Source organism: Coloeus monedula, assembly GCF_965178545.1.
Source record: "Coloeus monedula genome assembly, chromosome: 12".
Lineage (NCBI taxonomy): Eukaryota > Metazoa > Chordata > Aves > Passeriformes > Corvidae > Coloeus > Coloeus monedula.
The window spans coordinates 8,715,099-8,729,990 of record NC_138792.1 but is presented as its reverse complement, the minus strand read 5'-3'; the positions used below and the strand labels follow the sequence as shown (position 1 = coordinate 8,729,990).

Here is a 14,892-nt window from a genome sequence, read left to right as displayed (position 1 = left end):
CAAAGTCACATCTGGCTTTCTGGCTGTAGCTGCTGTTTTGGATGGTGGGAAGGAGAGGGTAATGCCTCAGCTGTTCTCCTCATGTTGCACCTCCTGAACAGTGTTTCTGCTCTCCCAGCAGTGCTCTGTGAAAACAGCTAGTGATTCCAGGCCCTGTGCTCCCCCACTGAGCCATTCATTGCTTTAGTGGAAGAACAAGGGGAGCCGAAAATGAATCTATCAGTCTGAACTGGCCAGAAGCCAGACTCCCATTTCCTGGTACAGAGAGGCAAGCCCCACGCTATTCTGTGACCAGACTGAGCCTGTTAGCATTTCTGCTCCTCTGATCTGTGCTTTCCTATTGTCTGTTACTGGCTGGGAAGAATCACAAATACAAAGTGTTTTGTTGTTCTCTCTCAGTGCATGAAGAGAAAGAAAGCACAAAAGTAGTTCAAAACAAACAAAAAAGCATTCCCTTATCTGAGCCAAAGAGATGCACTGATGTTAAGAGCAGAACTGTCCTAACATGATGTACACCCCTTTAGGCCTTTCCACAAGCACAGATTGTAGGTTATTGGTCAGCTACATTGATTTGACATGTGTGGGATGCCAGCTGTTCGGGTTATTTGAGCTTACAGCTCTCACTGGGTTTTTTTTTTCATAAAAAGGTGCCTCTCATGGCCTCCTCCCCTTCCTCAACAGGGCCCACCCGGCTCCATGGGAATACCAGGTCCAGTTGGCCCCCCAGGGCCCCCAGGTTTGACGGTAAGTTTCTTTAACCTGTTGCTCATAAAGCCTTAAATGGGACAGTTACTACTTGGTTTGTGTTCTCAGAGGCAGGTCAGTGAATTGCAGAGATCATGGTAGTCAGCACTTGGTATGAAGACAGCAGCAACCATGCATTCAGTTCAGCCTGGAGCTGTTACTGTGCACGTGTAAATAAGATACTTTTGAAACAACCTGTTCCCCAACATCTTTTTGCTTTAAGTGGTGCTGAATCGTTGTGCAGGCTTCTCACTTGTGTGAAACATGGGGTAAGATTTAGCTTATTTAGACTAGGACGTTTAATGCCTGACTGTTTAATTTCATTTTACTCTCTCACTTAAGGGAAGAACTAGTTTCTTACGTATTTGTGAAGTAAAATAGCATGAGTTTTCAAAGGAAGGTGCCTTGTCAGCATGGAGATAATTCACAGGAATTAAAGCTGCAACATTGTGTGGGTTTTTCTCTACAGGGGTTTGTAAAGTGCTTTTATGTGACTTGTTTTTTGGTTTCCTTTTTCAATAGGGACCTCCTGGTCCACCAGGGCTGCCAGGACCCAAGGTATTGTCTTTCTCATATTGATGGTGGTGGTGGACTCTTTTCTTTCTCTTTCTGTTTATTTATGACTTCCAAGGGCTGATGAGTTATACTTTTTGCAGGGTAATATGGGTTTGAATTTCCAAGGACCCAAAGGTGAAAAAGTGAGTAGGTGATCATAATGATATTTTTGCTTATTACTTTCAAAATACTTATGCTTGCCATTTTTGCTTGTATTTCCTGTAACAAACTGCATCTTCCTACACATTAGGGTGAACAAGGTCTTCAGGGACCTCCAGGGCCACCAGGACAAATTGGAGAACAGAAAAGACCAAATGACATTGAGTTTCAGAAAGGAGATCAGGTGAGTGGGACACTACACTCCTCTGCAGTGAGCATGTGATCAAGCTGCAGCCTCGGTTGGTTTGGCTCATATATGCTCACATCCTTCTTACTGCAGAGGTTCTATTTTTTTTTTTCTCAGAGTACTGAATATTCCAGGCCTGAGTACTTTTCGTTTAATAGAAAGCATGCCAGTCACATTAGTTGTTGCTTCCCTTAGTAAAATAACTATTCCAAAGAAACTCTCTTAAAGGCAGTTCACAGTAACATTAAAAGCGGTTAAAATACTCCCATTCCTTGGAACACCCAGAATTGCAACTTTCAAAGCAGCCTGGGGTTTCAGATTCCCACTAATTAACCATCTGTGTCATCTATTGTGAAGAAGTCTTTCAAAAATTTTAATTCAATTTCTTCTTTTTTTGCTATTAGTGATGCCCCAAGATCTTTATTCCTTGTGGTCTGAATAAAATGCTTTCCCTGTTTCTGGCATCTCAAAAGTAAATATCAGTCATACTGTTAAAAGTAAGCTCAAAATACTGGTTTGATTTGTATGGATCCCTCCCCACACATGAATGCCAGAAGGTCATTGGGAGAGTTAGCATTTTTAAAGTTATTACATTTTTTTCTCTTTCTTTTTCACTGGGGGACATTCTGCAGTACTGTGTAATTCTGGGTGCCATAGACAGTCTGAGCAAAACCAGCAGGATCATGGGTGCCTGGATGTCACATTTTCCTTGAAGGTTTTGTGATATTCTCAAATACCACCCTGAGTAATACAAGAGTTGAAGTAGATATTTTGAGGAAAAAGTGTTGAGTGATCCTTTTTGTGCTCTGATTATTTTGCAAACATCACTGTAGTAACTGAACTTTAAACTATTTGTTTCCTCCATCGATATTTGGATCAGTTTCTTCCTTTCCATTGTCTTATCTTGGGAAACGTGTCAGAGAAGAAAGCTTTAGGACACACCAGTATTTTATTTTAGTGGGGTGTAGGGCAATTCTGCCCTTCATCTTAATCAAAACCATTTGTTACCCTTGCACCACTAAGGCATTAACTAGAACTATGTGCTGGTGTACACTTGCAGTGCACAGTCATCCTAGAAAGGTCTCTGGTTTTGTCTGTAACTGGGTAATAGGACAGAAAGAGCAGCACTGTGTGTCTTTATAATTCAGAGAAAATACAAGGTGACATTTTGACCACACTGTCGCTGAAGCAAAAATTCATCTGATTTTATTGGGGTCAGAGTAATTTGCTTCTGTCATCAGGGATTCCTGAAGGACTAATTATACTTGCACTAATTTATGTAAGTGTACAAAGTGAAAGCATTCTACCTACAATCCTTTTAAAGCACTAAGAATTATAAACATTCTGAGTGCATTGCCTTTGACCAACATTTATAATGATTTCTAAGTTTGCAAATTTGTTTTTATTTTCAGTTAAGTTTATACTCGGTAGTACGCAATTGGTAAAAAATGTCAATGTTACACTTACTTTTTGGTGAAATGCACATAGAGTTCTGGTGTGTGCCTCCACCTATGATCTCTCACTAAAATCAAGCATATAGATGGGCTTGTAAAAGTCTGGGGTGACTCCAAGAAAATAATGGCAACTGCACAGAAACTTTTGGCAGATTCAGTAGCCTGTAACTTTTCTTTATGTTAATGGTCAAAAGATGTAATAACTTGTACAAAGGTGTAACAAGACCAAATAGAACAAGAACTTTTTAACACAATGATCCTGTGACAGTTTTCTGACAAATGCTTTGATCCTGATGGCCTCTCAATTTCAGCAATTACCAGTAACCTAATGACTGTTGCTCATGTAATTTCAGCAGGATCTGGCATTTGTTTGTTCTTTCTTCCTTTTTTTCTTTCTTCTCTTTATTATTGGATAGCAGCTGCAGGCCACCAAACCAGTTGCTGCAGTGCACTCAGGAGGCAGTTGTGTTTTTAGTGGAGTGAATCATCTAAATAAACAGGATGAGCAGTAAATAAAATTTATAGATGCACTTGAAATTCCACACAAGAGAAGAATAAATATGGTCGTTTATAACTTGGAATGTAAATGACAGCAAAAAAAAAATTCTATTTAAGAAAAAAAATCAACTGAGCTTCTAGGGAGTGATGGAGGCTTTAATCCTCTTTTTCTTTGCTCATGCATGACAGGGTATTCCAGGTGATCCAGGCCCACCAGGACTTCCTGGGCCACCAGGCCCTCCTGTGAGTAGAACTCTTAGTTCTATTTTGTTGCATCTGTATCAGAACTGTAACTTCATTCTACTTTGGCTTGTGGGCCCAGTTTAAGATGACATTTGTGTGTCCAGGGTCTTCCCGGTGGCATAAAAGGTGAAAAAGGTGAGCAAGGAGAACCAGGCAAAAGAGTAAGTAGTCTGTTTAACCAAACACTTATCTTTCCATTCAGTGTTATTGTTGACAATTAAGCAAATGTTGAATTCAGTTGGGGCCATCAGCCTCTGGGTAAGAGACTGCTTTTTTTTCTCCTTGTAACCTGGCAAACTCATAGATGATGCACAGGGGTCATGACTGTGCTTCTAGCTATGGCTCTCTCAGTGATTTCTCATAGAATTATCTACATGTAGATCTTTGTTTGGGGGGCAGGAGAAAATAGTTTGGATTATGTTATCAGGTTAACATGTGAAGACCTTCAAAGTTTATGGACTGCTTGTCTGAAGCAGCAGCTTTCTGTTTCCTTTTAGTAAGGGTCTTCATTCAGTTTGCTATGTACTGGGTTGCCAAGCAGCCTGAGATCGGTGTATATAATAATTGGTGTATATAACCTGGTATATGTAAATTCATTCTCAGTGGGTTTGCTGAGGTGAGTCACAAAACCAAGTCTCTGAACACTGTTAAAACTGAAAGTCCATTTGTCACCTCCCAAGAGACTGCCTTTATGTGCTATCTGGGGAGGGCACGAGTTGGGATAGCTTTATCAAGGGATAGCAGGAGTCTCTGTTCCTGACCAGACTTAAATCAATCCTGGAATTTAAACATACTTGGATATCACAGCTCAGAAAAGCTGAGAAAGATCATAGAAGTGCTAAGAAATAGGATAAAAATAACATGGGCTGGACCAGCAAAGAAAAGAGGAGCTGTAACCAGCTCAAAACATTCTGTATCTTCACTTCCACAACTTCTGAATGCATAGTTTCATCAACAAAATGGACCCCTTTTAAGTCCTGCTCAGGTTAATTGGACAATGTATAAACACTGTTTAGAAACATGCTGGTGATAGGTTTTCCAATTTCCATAGGAAATAAATACAGTGGAAACAAATGTTTGGTACTCAAGATAAAATCCTTTTTAGTTGCTGAGATTTATAGAAGGGCTTTGATTTGTCTCTTTTAAAGAACATAACAAGCAGATTTACCAAGCCAAAAGTCTCATTATATTTTGAGTGGGTTTTGAATTGTTGCTTCTCTCTACAAAAGTAAATGGGAACCACATAAATTTGCAAAGATCTAAAAGGAGAAAAGTCCTGAAGGGATATGTCAGATGCCTTTTGCCAAAAGTTTGTTTACTAATATTTTTGTTTGGTTTTATTACTTTGAATCTGGGCATGTTGCATACTTGGAAGTGCAGTTTAGCTATTAAGTTACTTTAAAGTTGCATTTTAGTGCTCCATAGGATTCTGTGCGGCTCAAAGCCATTTCAGATATACTCTTTTAAAATGTCAGTGTATGTATTCAAACAGATAGCTCTGCATGTTCACAGGAAATCTTAAAACCTCAGTTTTGAGAGTTAGAACTCATCACTAGTAAATACAAACTTCACAAATCACATTATTCTCTGATTCACTAAATCTGTGAGGTCTTATTATCAACTTCTCAGTGACTGAGAGCTGATCTTGGCACTGAGGAAGATTCACTAGGTGAAGCTCAATCACCTGCTCTAGTTCTGTTCCAGCAGGCACCCCCAGACACAGCTTCTGTAACTCTGACAATAAAGTGCCATTTGTCTGCCCAGTGAATGGTCAAAGTGGAACAAAGTGGAGCTTGCCCTGCTTTCATTGCAGCAACGACAAATCTGTTCAGCAATAATAACGTTTTTTAGAAGTGACTTCTTTGAGCAGAACTTCATCTTGTATTTTCATTGATACTAAGGAGAAAATTTTGTAGATTTAAAGGAAAGTTAAAATTCAAACATGAAGTTTTTATTTAGTTTCACTAGTCACACTGATTTCCTAATTAAGTACAGTGTTCTAGTATTTAGGGAGTTAGGATCTGTTTTCCAAATAAAGGATTTCTCTAATGTAAAAATAGGAGTAGTAAACACAATGAATCAGCAGTAGTTAACTGGAGATCATCTTGTGCTGTATTCACCCAGCATTTCTCTGAGACTTGTCATGGTTTTGTGCTCAGGTTTTCAAAATTATAACTTCAGTTTAGGTAATTCTATTGGTTATGGTTGATGTCTTTGATGAGTTTGTCCCAAGGACTGCATTCTAGATACAGTTGGGTCTATTGAAAAATAGGAAACAAGTAACATAATTTCCACAAGAATTCTTTACCACTGAAGCATTTTATTTCAATGCATATTTGTCTTTGAAGGGAAAGCCTGGCAAAGATGGAGAACCTGGTCAACCTGGTAGGGATGTGAGTAATTCATACATTTTTAGTCTAAGCAAGCTCTTTATAAGCTTTTCTTCTGATATGGAAAAGATGAGAGTGTGATTATATCTCCCTTTTCTTGAAGGGTTTACCTGGTGGGCCTGGAATAAATGGTGCTCCAGGAAGAGATGGTGAAAAGGTATGCCAGGATTTTTGTCATTATTGCTGTAATAGATTGAAAATTTGCCATTACTGAGTTCAGTTCTGCCTGAGTAGTAATTGCATTGCCTCTGCTATTACAGTGTTGAGGAATATTTGCAATAACTTGTTTATGTACTGCTGCATAGTATCAAAAATGCTCTTAATTTCATTGCTAGGGTGAAAAAGGTGACATGGGTCCCCCTGGTCCTCCTGGAATTGTAAGTTGCCGATCCTTTATTTTTTTCTGCATTTGGTTTATGGTGTTGTTTCATTGTAGATCTTGGCTGACTGAGTGTCCTATCTCCAGGTACAACACCAACAGCACCAGTAAAATTTTTATATATACACTGACAGAAACAATGGTTTCCTTCTTTCAAGATCAGTTCTGTGCTCTGGGATTTGCTAGGTCACAAACACAGGCTAGACTATAACCTCAGACTAGCAGGACTGAGTCAGCCTCACTGAAGCCTGTTGTAACTGTGTTGGCTTGGCAGGCAAACAGCTTCCTATTGGGGAGTGCTCTTTACTGGAATTTTCCCTGGTAATTCAGTGGAGTGGGGAAAGCATCCTGTCATTGGCATAAGGTTCAAAGTATGTTGAACTTCTCCTTCCTCACATGTCTTTACGGTTCCAATGACTCTTTTCTTGGCAAGTAGTTTCACATGAGCATGAAACATTTACAGGTTGTTCCAAGACCAGGCATTGATGCAACAGTGGGACCAAAAGGTAGCAAAGGATTGCCAGGACTTCCAGGAGCCAAAGGGGAGCGTGGATTCTCTGGTAGGCCAGGCCCACCTGGCTTGCCAGGATCTCCAGGTAGGAGTGCAAGTTTTAAATTGTATGCTCAAATGTCTGACTGGCTTCACAGTCTTTACACACTCCTTCTAACAGAAGGCAGAATATTTAGAGCCACCTTTGAGCTTGAAGGGAGGTCTTGAACTTATGGGGATAATGAGAGGAATTATGAACATTCATTGCCCTTGCTGTGGTGAACTGAGGATGCTAATCAGATACTCTCTTAATGCCCCTGGGGGCAATTTATGTCATATCACATACCTATAAGATACATTATCCTTTGCATTGCACAGAGAAAGTTTTGTGTACGACAAGTCTGGTGGGAGCTGATCTGAGTCTACAGTGGGAGTGAACTGTGACACCTGTATGTGCCTTATATAAGCACATAGAGGAACATTATCATTCTAATGTTACAGCTTGTATATGTTCTTTTGTCTCATCAATACTTCCTTTCATTAGTGCTGTGGGTTTGGTTTTTTTTTTTCCATCATAAACTTAGTTGTTGAGTATTGAGTCAATTTTTCAAACAAACATCTCTAAAAATGTAAAATGTGAATCATTGTTATCCTTGCAAAAATGTGATGTAAACCTTTAAGCTAGCAAGGAACTAAGTCCTTCCCATCTTAGGGATCACTACTGTTGGACCTCCTGGCCCACCTGGCTTACCTGGTGAGAGAGGACAGAAGGGAGATCCAGGTTTACCTGGGGTTTCTATACCTGGGCAACCGGGAGTTGAGGGACCACGAGGACCTCCAGGACCACCAGGTCCCCCAGGACCACCTGCACCATCTGTTGCTCCTGGTAAGTGATGATCACATAGGCAGCAAGTAGAAGAGACTAAACAGCTTTGACATTTGTTTTGGTTTGGGTTTCTGTGGTTTGTTTGTTTGGGTTTTTTTAATTCCACCTCCAAAGATGTAGTTTATCAGCAGCTGAAGTCCATGCGATTCTGTTTGTATACATTCTCCAGGTTGCTCCCATTGCAAATCAAGACATCTGTAGGAGAACTTAAGGCTTAAGGACAGTTACAGAATTTGGGAATTCAGTAGTGTGAGTTGCAGTCTGGCTTTATCATGCCTCTTTCCTACTTCAAGTGAGCCCTGCTGTGAACTTGTGTGAGATTCAGCTAGACCAGAAGACAAGAATCTTTTCAGACCTGAGGGACCTTTGTGCTAACTCACACAATAATGACATTTCTCCAGGGTCTAGCACGTTTGGCAGGGATGTACAAAATTAAGTGTATTTCCATTTTATGTTACATCCTATTTAATTCAACTAATGACAGTTATATTAAAATTTGGGCATAAAGCAGGAGGTAACCACTTGGACACTGGCTTGAGTAAATTCAGCTTTCATGATATGATCTAATAAATGCTTGGAAAGACTGTTTCCGTCTAAGAGTTGTGATAGCAGGAGAGTCAAAGGTGTAATTTTTCACAGAATTCCAGTTTCATAAGTATTCTGGTGTGTAGACCACATGAAGTTACCTTGGGAGTGGACACTTTGGATGAAAGCTCTTAGCTCCTTTTTTGGTGTAAGGGGAGTGTAGGGAATGGCAGATGGAATGTAAGAATGGAAAGTTCTAGTGGACAGGGGCTAACATGGTTCAGGGAGGAATTTAGTGTCTAGATGGCATTGGCATCTGAAGTGCCCTTGCCCTGATGATGATTCATAGGCATGTTTTTATGATATGAGGCTGAATATCAGAATGTAATGTGGAGATGGAAGTGTGTAGGCTGTGGGAAGCAGTGGGAGATGGTTGGGGCTGTGAAGAGTTGATGATTGTTGTGTAATATTACTGTTTCCTTTTGAGATTGAATTACATGTGTGGGTTTTCGCCAGCAGTCCTGTCTGAATTGCCAAAACATTTGGTCTGTGATTATGCGAGTGTATTAGAATATCCACACAAATATATTTTTGTACTGAATACATGTATTTGGTGCTGCTGTCAGTCTAACACAAATAGCTCATTAAACCTCTCCTGATTTTGCTTAGGGGAAGGGTTATGTGAGCAGGGGCCACCAGGTCCTCCAGGAATTCCAGGACAACAAGGTTTTACGGGGGAGCGAGGCCAAAAAGGTACAGTGTCATGGCTATATTTTCTATTTTTCTCCTTTTTTTTTGAAGCTTGTTAAAAAATGCAAAGCCTGCATTAAATAAGGATTAACAGTGCCCCTTCCCAGTAGGGTTGAGTGCAGATATTTTATGTCTCTGAGTAAAAAAGCTGTTTTCTTTGGGTGTAGGATACTCCTTCATGTGATATTAAAGCACAGGAGTCTGAGTGATTAAAGATACAACCAATGCCTAGCATGGATCTTGAATAAAGTAAAATGGAACTTGAGGTTTATGAGTATTTCCCAGACAGATAGAAACTGGGTGCTTTGTAACAGCACTGGCCAAGTCTGTGTGAAAATGTTTTACAGTTCATTAATGAATTTGACATTTTTTTATCGAAAGCAGCATTGAAATTATAAATACAAGACTCCTAATTTGAGTTGGTCAATCTGCAGTGAGTTTGTTTGTTTGCTAAGCAAAAGAAAGTTATATTTAATATATATCCTTGTTTCCAAAAAGACAACCTCGCAATGAGGATGCTGATATGGGTAAGTGAGAATCTTTTCCTAGCTCAACCATGGACATCATAAATGACTTTAGGCATCTCACTTAATTTTGCATTCACTTCAAAGAGAAATGTTTTTTCTCATGGAGATTGTAAGGATTAATTCATTAACCTAAATAAAGTGCTCAAATATCACACTGATGAATGTCAGATAAGTCTGTATGTGAAGGAAATTCCTAAGCTTCTTGAAACCAATCTTTTTTTTTAAAGAAATACATTTAGGCTATTGTCAAATCAATGAAACATTCCCAGTTTTTTTTCTGCACTCTGGGAGTTTAATTAAGTTTGGGATTTTGATATCTGTGGTTTAGAGTTGTAGTTAGAAGTGTCAAGTACCTACTTTAAAAGAGGACACTTTGCTGAGGAAAAAAAGGTCCATGGTTTTATTTTCTATTATTGAAAGCATTTTTTTTGTTTTAGTTATTTTGCACTGTCATAAATACATTCTAATCATATCTGATATTGGTTGTCTGACTCCTAGCCACCAAAAAGCTTCAGTTTAACTTGCAGGGGGGACGCTTCTAATATTTAAGCAATAGTTACTTGAAGTAGTCGCTTTGGACCTGGTATTATAGACCAATAGCAAGAAAACAGTTGCTGTTGTGCTGAATTCTTTTGATATTTTCTAAAACCTGATGCTCAAGTGTGCTTTTTGAATGCAAATCTTTTTAGGTGATCGAGGAGACACGTGCTTCAACTGCATAGGAACTGGGGTAACTGGGCCTCCTGGGGAGAGAGGACCACCAGGACCTCCAGGTAGTCCAGGTAGGGCTGGAGTCTTCACTGGTTTGCTTAATATATTCCATAAAGTCACTTTTCTGTCGGGGTACTGTGTACAATGGTAACAATATATCTGTGTACTGTGTACAAGTTCAAATGTGCAGTTGTCAGCTCCAGTGCAGAGTTGGTACATGTTGTATTTTGCACGGTGGGAAAGAAAAAAGCTGGGCATGTGTAAAACAAACACTCATTCTTTGAAAATCTAGTCTTTGAAAAATATTTCTCTGTTCAAAGACAGCCTTGCAAGCATTCTGCATATTGAAGCTTTAGGGTCTGCTGTAGATTTAACTGAGAGAGAAAAATTAACTTCTACTACTGCTATTCCTGGAATAATGGAGGAGCTTTTTAAAAGCATGATGTTTTTTGACACTACTGGTTCAACTTAGAGTTGCAAATTTTTTTCTGCTCAAATAAAATGAAGCTCTCAAAAAAAAAACCCAGAGTAAACTTTGTCTGGCTTTAAAACAACTGAGTTATCAATGAAACAGCATGCTCGATATTGTAGCCTCTCCAGATTTATGTTTTTCTTTTATGTTTTTCTGCACTACTCAGGTTCTCCTGGTTTTCCTGGACCAAAAGGTGAAAAGGGGCTTCCTGGATTAACTGGCCTTGTAGGGCCACCAGTAAGTGGTGGTGTTATGTTCTGGTGGGAAAAGAGTATCTCATTTGTCTTGCATGATTGGTAGATCTGTAAACAATAGCTTTAGTTTTTTCATCTAATATGTATTTTTTGTCCATAACTACCTTGAATGCATGATTCTTATATTGTTCCAAACTCAGAGAGGAAGTGAAAGAAAAACTAAAATACCTTTTTTCTTTTCTTTTTTTTTTTTTTTTTTTTTACCCCTCAGGGCTTCCCAGGCACCCCAGGTGCTCCTGGCAGACCTGGTCCTAAAGGAGACCCAGGGGATGTCCTGACTTCTCCAAGAATGAAAGGTGACAAAGGAGACCCTGGCTTCCCAGGACCTCCAGGTCTCCCTGGCATAGATGGCACTCCTGGACGAGATGGACTGCCAGGTTTGCCTGGCCCTAAGGGGGAACCTGTGAGTTCCATTTTAGGCTGTCTTTGACTGGATAGATGTTTTGGGAAGTCCTGCATGCATTTGACATAGTGCAGATAAGAGAACTGGCAAATACACTTTCTCTGTATGTGATAAGGCAGGATTTCTCTTTGGTAGATGCCAATCTAGTGATGATACACTGAGGTACCTCCTGAGTCTGTCAGTGTTCTAGAAATAAGCTGAGGCTTCTCTTGGGCAGTGTCAGAGGGTCCCTTCTGCTATTGTCTACATTTCACCTATGTACTGGGAGGAACTAAAGTAGCCAGGTTTGGGTCTGCTCTCTACCATGTTAGCAAGATGTAGGCAGCTAATGAGAGCTGGCAGGATGGAAACTGCCAGACTTTCAAAGCAGAAGCAATGAAACAGTTTATTTTTTTGATAGTAAATACATGATCTTTCCCATCCTGCTCTTTCTATTTTCAGGGCAGTGTTGCATTCAAAGGAGAAATGGGTATTCCAGGTGATCCAGGAATACCAGGTCTTCCTGGAGAAAAAGGGCTTCCTGGACCTCCTGGTTTTGGTCCACAAGGCTCACCTGGTGAAAAGGGCATCCAAGGTGTATCCGGCCGTCCAGGGCCTCCTGGTGTTCCAGGTGAGTTGGTCTTTGTGTGCTATTGAGCAAATGCTGCAAAATCAAGCTTTGCCCCTTTTGCTCCCAGGTAGTTCTCAGAACACAATGCTGCTTTTAAGCTTTTCCTAGAGGAATCTGGTATTTGTGAGCTCCCTTACTGAGCATCCTCGCAGAACGACAGGGAGAGCAGCATTTGTGCCATGTCACTTTAGGCACATGCCTCACCTTCTGCTCTGACCTCCAGGGAAGCTTTTCCTTCCTCACTGACTCCAGTGGAAATGCACTGTAACTACCATTGTGTGCTTGCCCATACTGCAGCTACAACAGGTTTGGGAAAAAAGGGGTTGCTTTGAACAAGTTAGCTTTTGTTACTTTCTTGTCAACTACACAGATCCTAATCAAGTTGTGCTGGGGTCAGCTATGGAAAATCCTATTCACATGAGGGTACCTAGGATGAAGCTATTAAAAAATAACAGTTCAGAAAAACTGTCTGAACATTGAACAGGGCTTCTGAGCCTCTCAGTGCTGTGTGGGGCTTGGGACTGGAGAACCTATTGAATAAAGTGTTGTTGGTGTCTGAGTTCTTTGTAAGCTGGGGATGGGACTGGCAACTTTTTCTGCTGAAAGAAAAACAGAAAAGCAACTCCTACCGAGTGATTCATATTTCTACTTTTTGGTTTTAGGTCCAAAAGGTGACCCTGGCCAGACTATTACAGAACCAGGAGTTCCTGGTCCCCCTGGTCCTCCAGGAAGAAATGGTGATCCAGGTCTTCCAGGTAAAGCAGCAGCTAGATACCCAGGGAATTCCAAGAGCTTTTTATTCTGATTCTGGATAACTATTTGATGTTCTCCTTTTTATAGGAGATCCTGGTCAGCCAGGTCAGCGTGGTTTACCCGGCATCCCAGGTGCAAAGGGAGAGCCAGGTATTCCTGGCATTGGACTTCCAGGTCCACCAGGCCCAAAGGGTATGTTTACTGCCATGTTACTGTGTTGTACTGGCTGGAAGAGGAGACATAAGGGGTGGTGTCTCTTCACTTTTTACTAGTGAGTTGATTTCTGTCTCTAGAATCCTTTAAAAAATGTTTGTCTTAAATCTATACACCTTTAAAACAGTTTCAGAAATATCAGAAGAAAAAACTGAGGAGCTCTTATTACTCTATTCACTGTCCTGCTCCTTCTCAGTAGTTTACATTCTTCAGTAAACCAACAACACAAAAGTGGGTAAAACTTCGGGAAATGAGCTTGGATCAATAAAGGATCTCCAAATGCTGCCTCAAGATGTTAATGTTTCTGATGTGAACTGCTTGTGATTTTTGTAAAAGCTCATGGCATGGGGAGTGCTCCCTCTCAGAGTCCCAGAGACCCTTTGTGGCAAAGATTGACTGCTCAGAAGTTCTCTCAGCTGAATGGGTACCCCTCAAGTATGCTTAAGCTAGCACAGAACTTCTTTTCATGGGCCTTAGGCATGTCTGGAGGAGTTGTTCTAATGCTTTCTGGTGTCTTTTCTGCTGCCCTAATCTTTATGTTGTGTGTAGGTTTCCCAGGGACTCCAGGCCCACCTGGAGCTCCAGGAACTCCAGGTCGCCCTGGTCTGGATGGACCTCCTGGACCACCTGGTTTCCCAGGACAGAAGGTCTGTGCTTGTGTTTACTATAAAACTTCCCTTTCTTAGAGGTTTTTCTGTGTCACTGGGAAGATGGTGAGCAGGATTTCACCTCTTGTTCTTAGCTTTTGATGGTGGGGAAGTAAAATATTCTCCTTGACATTTTGAGTGAGTGTAGTAAAATAGAAATTGAACTTCAAGATGGTGGACATTTTTAATTTGTTACTTTTAACATTTTTAGGCGAGGCTAAACTTAGTAAAATCCCCTTTTAATTTTTTTTTTTTTTTTTTTTTTTTTTTTTTTTTTTTTTTTTTTTTTTGTTATAGGGAGATCGTGGATTTGGAGTTCCAGGACCACCCGGGCCCCCAGGACCCCCAGGCATAAAAGGAGTTCAAGGACCTAAAGGTGATCCTGGCTTCCCAGGAAGCCCTGGTCTCCCAGGCCGGGCAGGCTTTGATGGAACTCCAGGGCCCAAAGGTATTGAGAACTCTCCCCTGTTTTGTTCCCTTCTGAACTTTTAAAAATGTAGCTGTGCTGGGAGGCATATGGCAGTTAAATACAAGCAGTGCTGAATTTAGAGCAATTACTTCAGGATCAATTTTTCCAAAGCAGACACACCTGTGTAAATGGAATATTGTGTTCTCAAAAGGCAGGCAAGGGAGTAAATCCCAGTCTGTGGGTCAGTATCTGAAGGTCTGTGTTCTAAAGGCAAATAATGTTTATATGGGGGTAAAACTTTATCAATAGAATAATTGTCATTTAGATGCACTGTGCTTCCACATGCTCAGAGTTAGCAATTAATTTACCCTTGCTCTTGACCATGCTCTGTACTGACCTGCCCAGCATGCCTGCTTTGCAGGAGAGCATCTTTTGAATTTGATGTGGGTGTAGCTACATATGTGCGTGTAGCCTAGAAACATAAACTTCATGCAGTCCACAATGAGTGAGGACAAATCCCTGGCTTTCAGAAATAGCCTCTGGAGTGTGAGTTTTTTCTTCTGTCAGATCAATGTTTGTTTGCATGCAAGAATGAGATTTCAAGTACAATGTGCAGGCACTCTGCTCTGAAAG

The 14,892-nt window shown here is 40.6% G+C and overlaps 1 protein-coding gene across 1 annotated transcript in view; it reads left to right on the top strand.

The window, feature by feature from the left end:
* COL4A5 (collagen type IV alpha 5 chain) overlaps positions 1–14,892 on the top strand; it is a gene marked incomplete at its 5' end in the record, with an annotated part of 54,277 nt that overhangs the window by 13,617 nt on the left and 25,768 nt on the right. The window contains 20 exons of the mRNA XM_082289746.1: positions 682–744; positions 1,267–1,302; positions 1,401–1,442; positions 1,550–1,642; positions 3,787–3,840; positions 3,945–4,001; positions 6,189–6,233; positions 6,334–6,387; positions 6,566–6,607; positions 7,073–7,205; positions 7,812–7,985; positions 9,180–9,263; positions 10,477–10,569; positions 11,137–11,207; positions 11,436–11,627; positions 12,069–12,237; positions 12,900–12,992; positions 13,078–13,182; positions 13,753–13,850; positions 14,148–14,298. Of these exons, the coding sequence (XP_082145872.1) occupies positions 682–744; positions 1,267–1,302; positions 1,401–1,442; positions 1,550–1,642; positions 3,787–3,840; positions 3,945–4,001; positions 6,189–6,233; positions 6,334–6,387; positions 6,566–6,607; positions 7,073–7,205; positions 7,812–7,985; positions 9,180–9,263; positions 10,477–10,569; positions 11,137–11,207; positions 11,436–11,627; positions 12,069–12,237; positions 12,900–12,992; positions 13,078–13,182; positions 13,753–13,850; positions 14,148–14,298 (1,849 nt within the window). The remainder of the gene's footprint in view (positions 1–681; positions 745–1,266; positions 1,303–1,400; positions 1,443–1,549; positions 1,643–3,786; positions 3,841–3,944; positions 4,002–6,188; positions 6,234–6,333; positions 6,388–6,565; positions 6,608–7,072; positions 7,206–7,811; positions 7,986–9,179; positions 9,264–10,476; positions 10,570–11,136; positions 11,208–11,435; positions 11,628–12,068; positions 12,238–12,899; positions 12,993–13,077; positions 13,183–13,752; positions 13,851–14,147; positions 14,299–14,892) is intronic.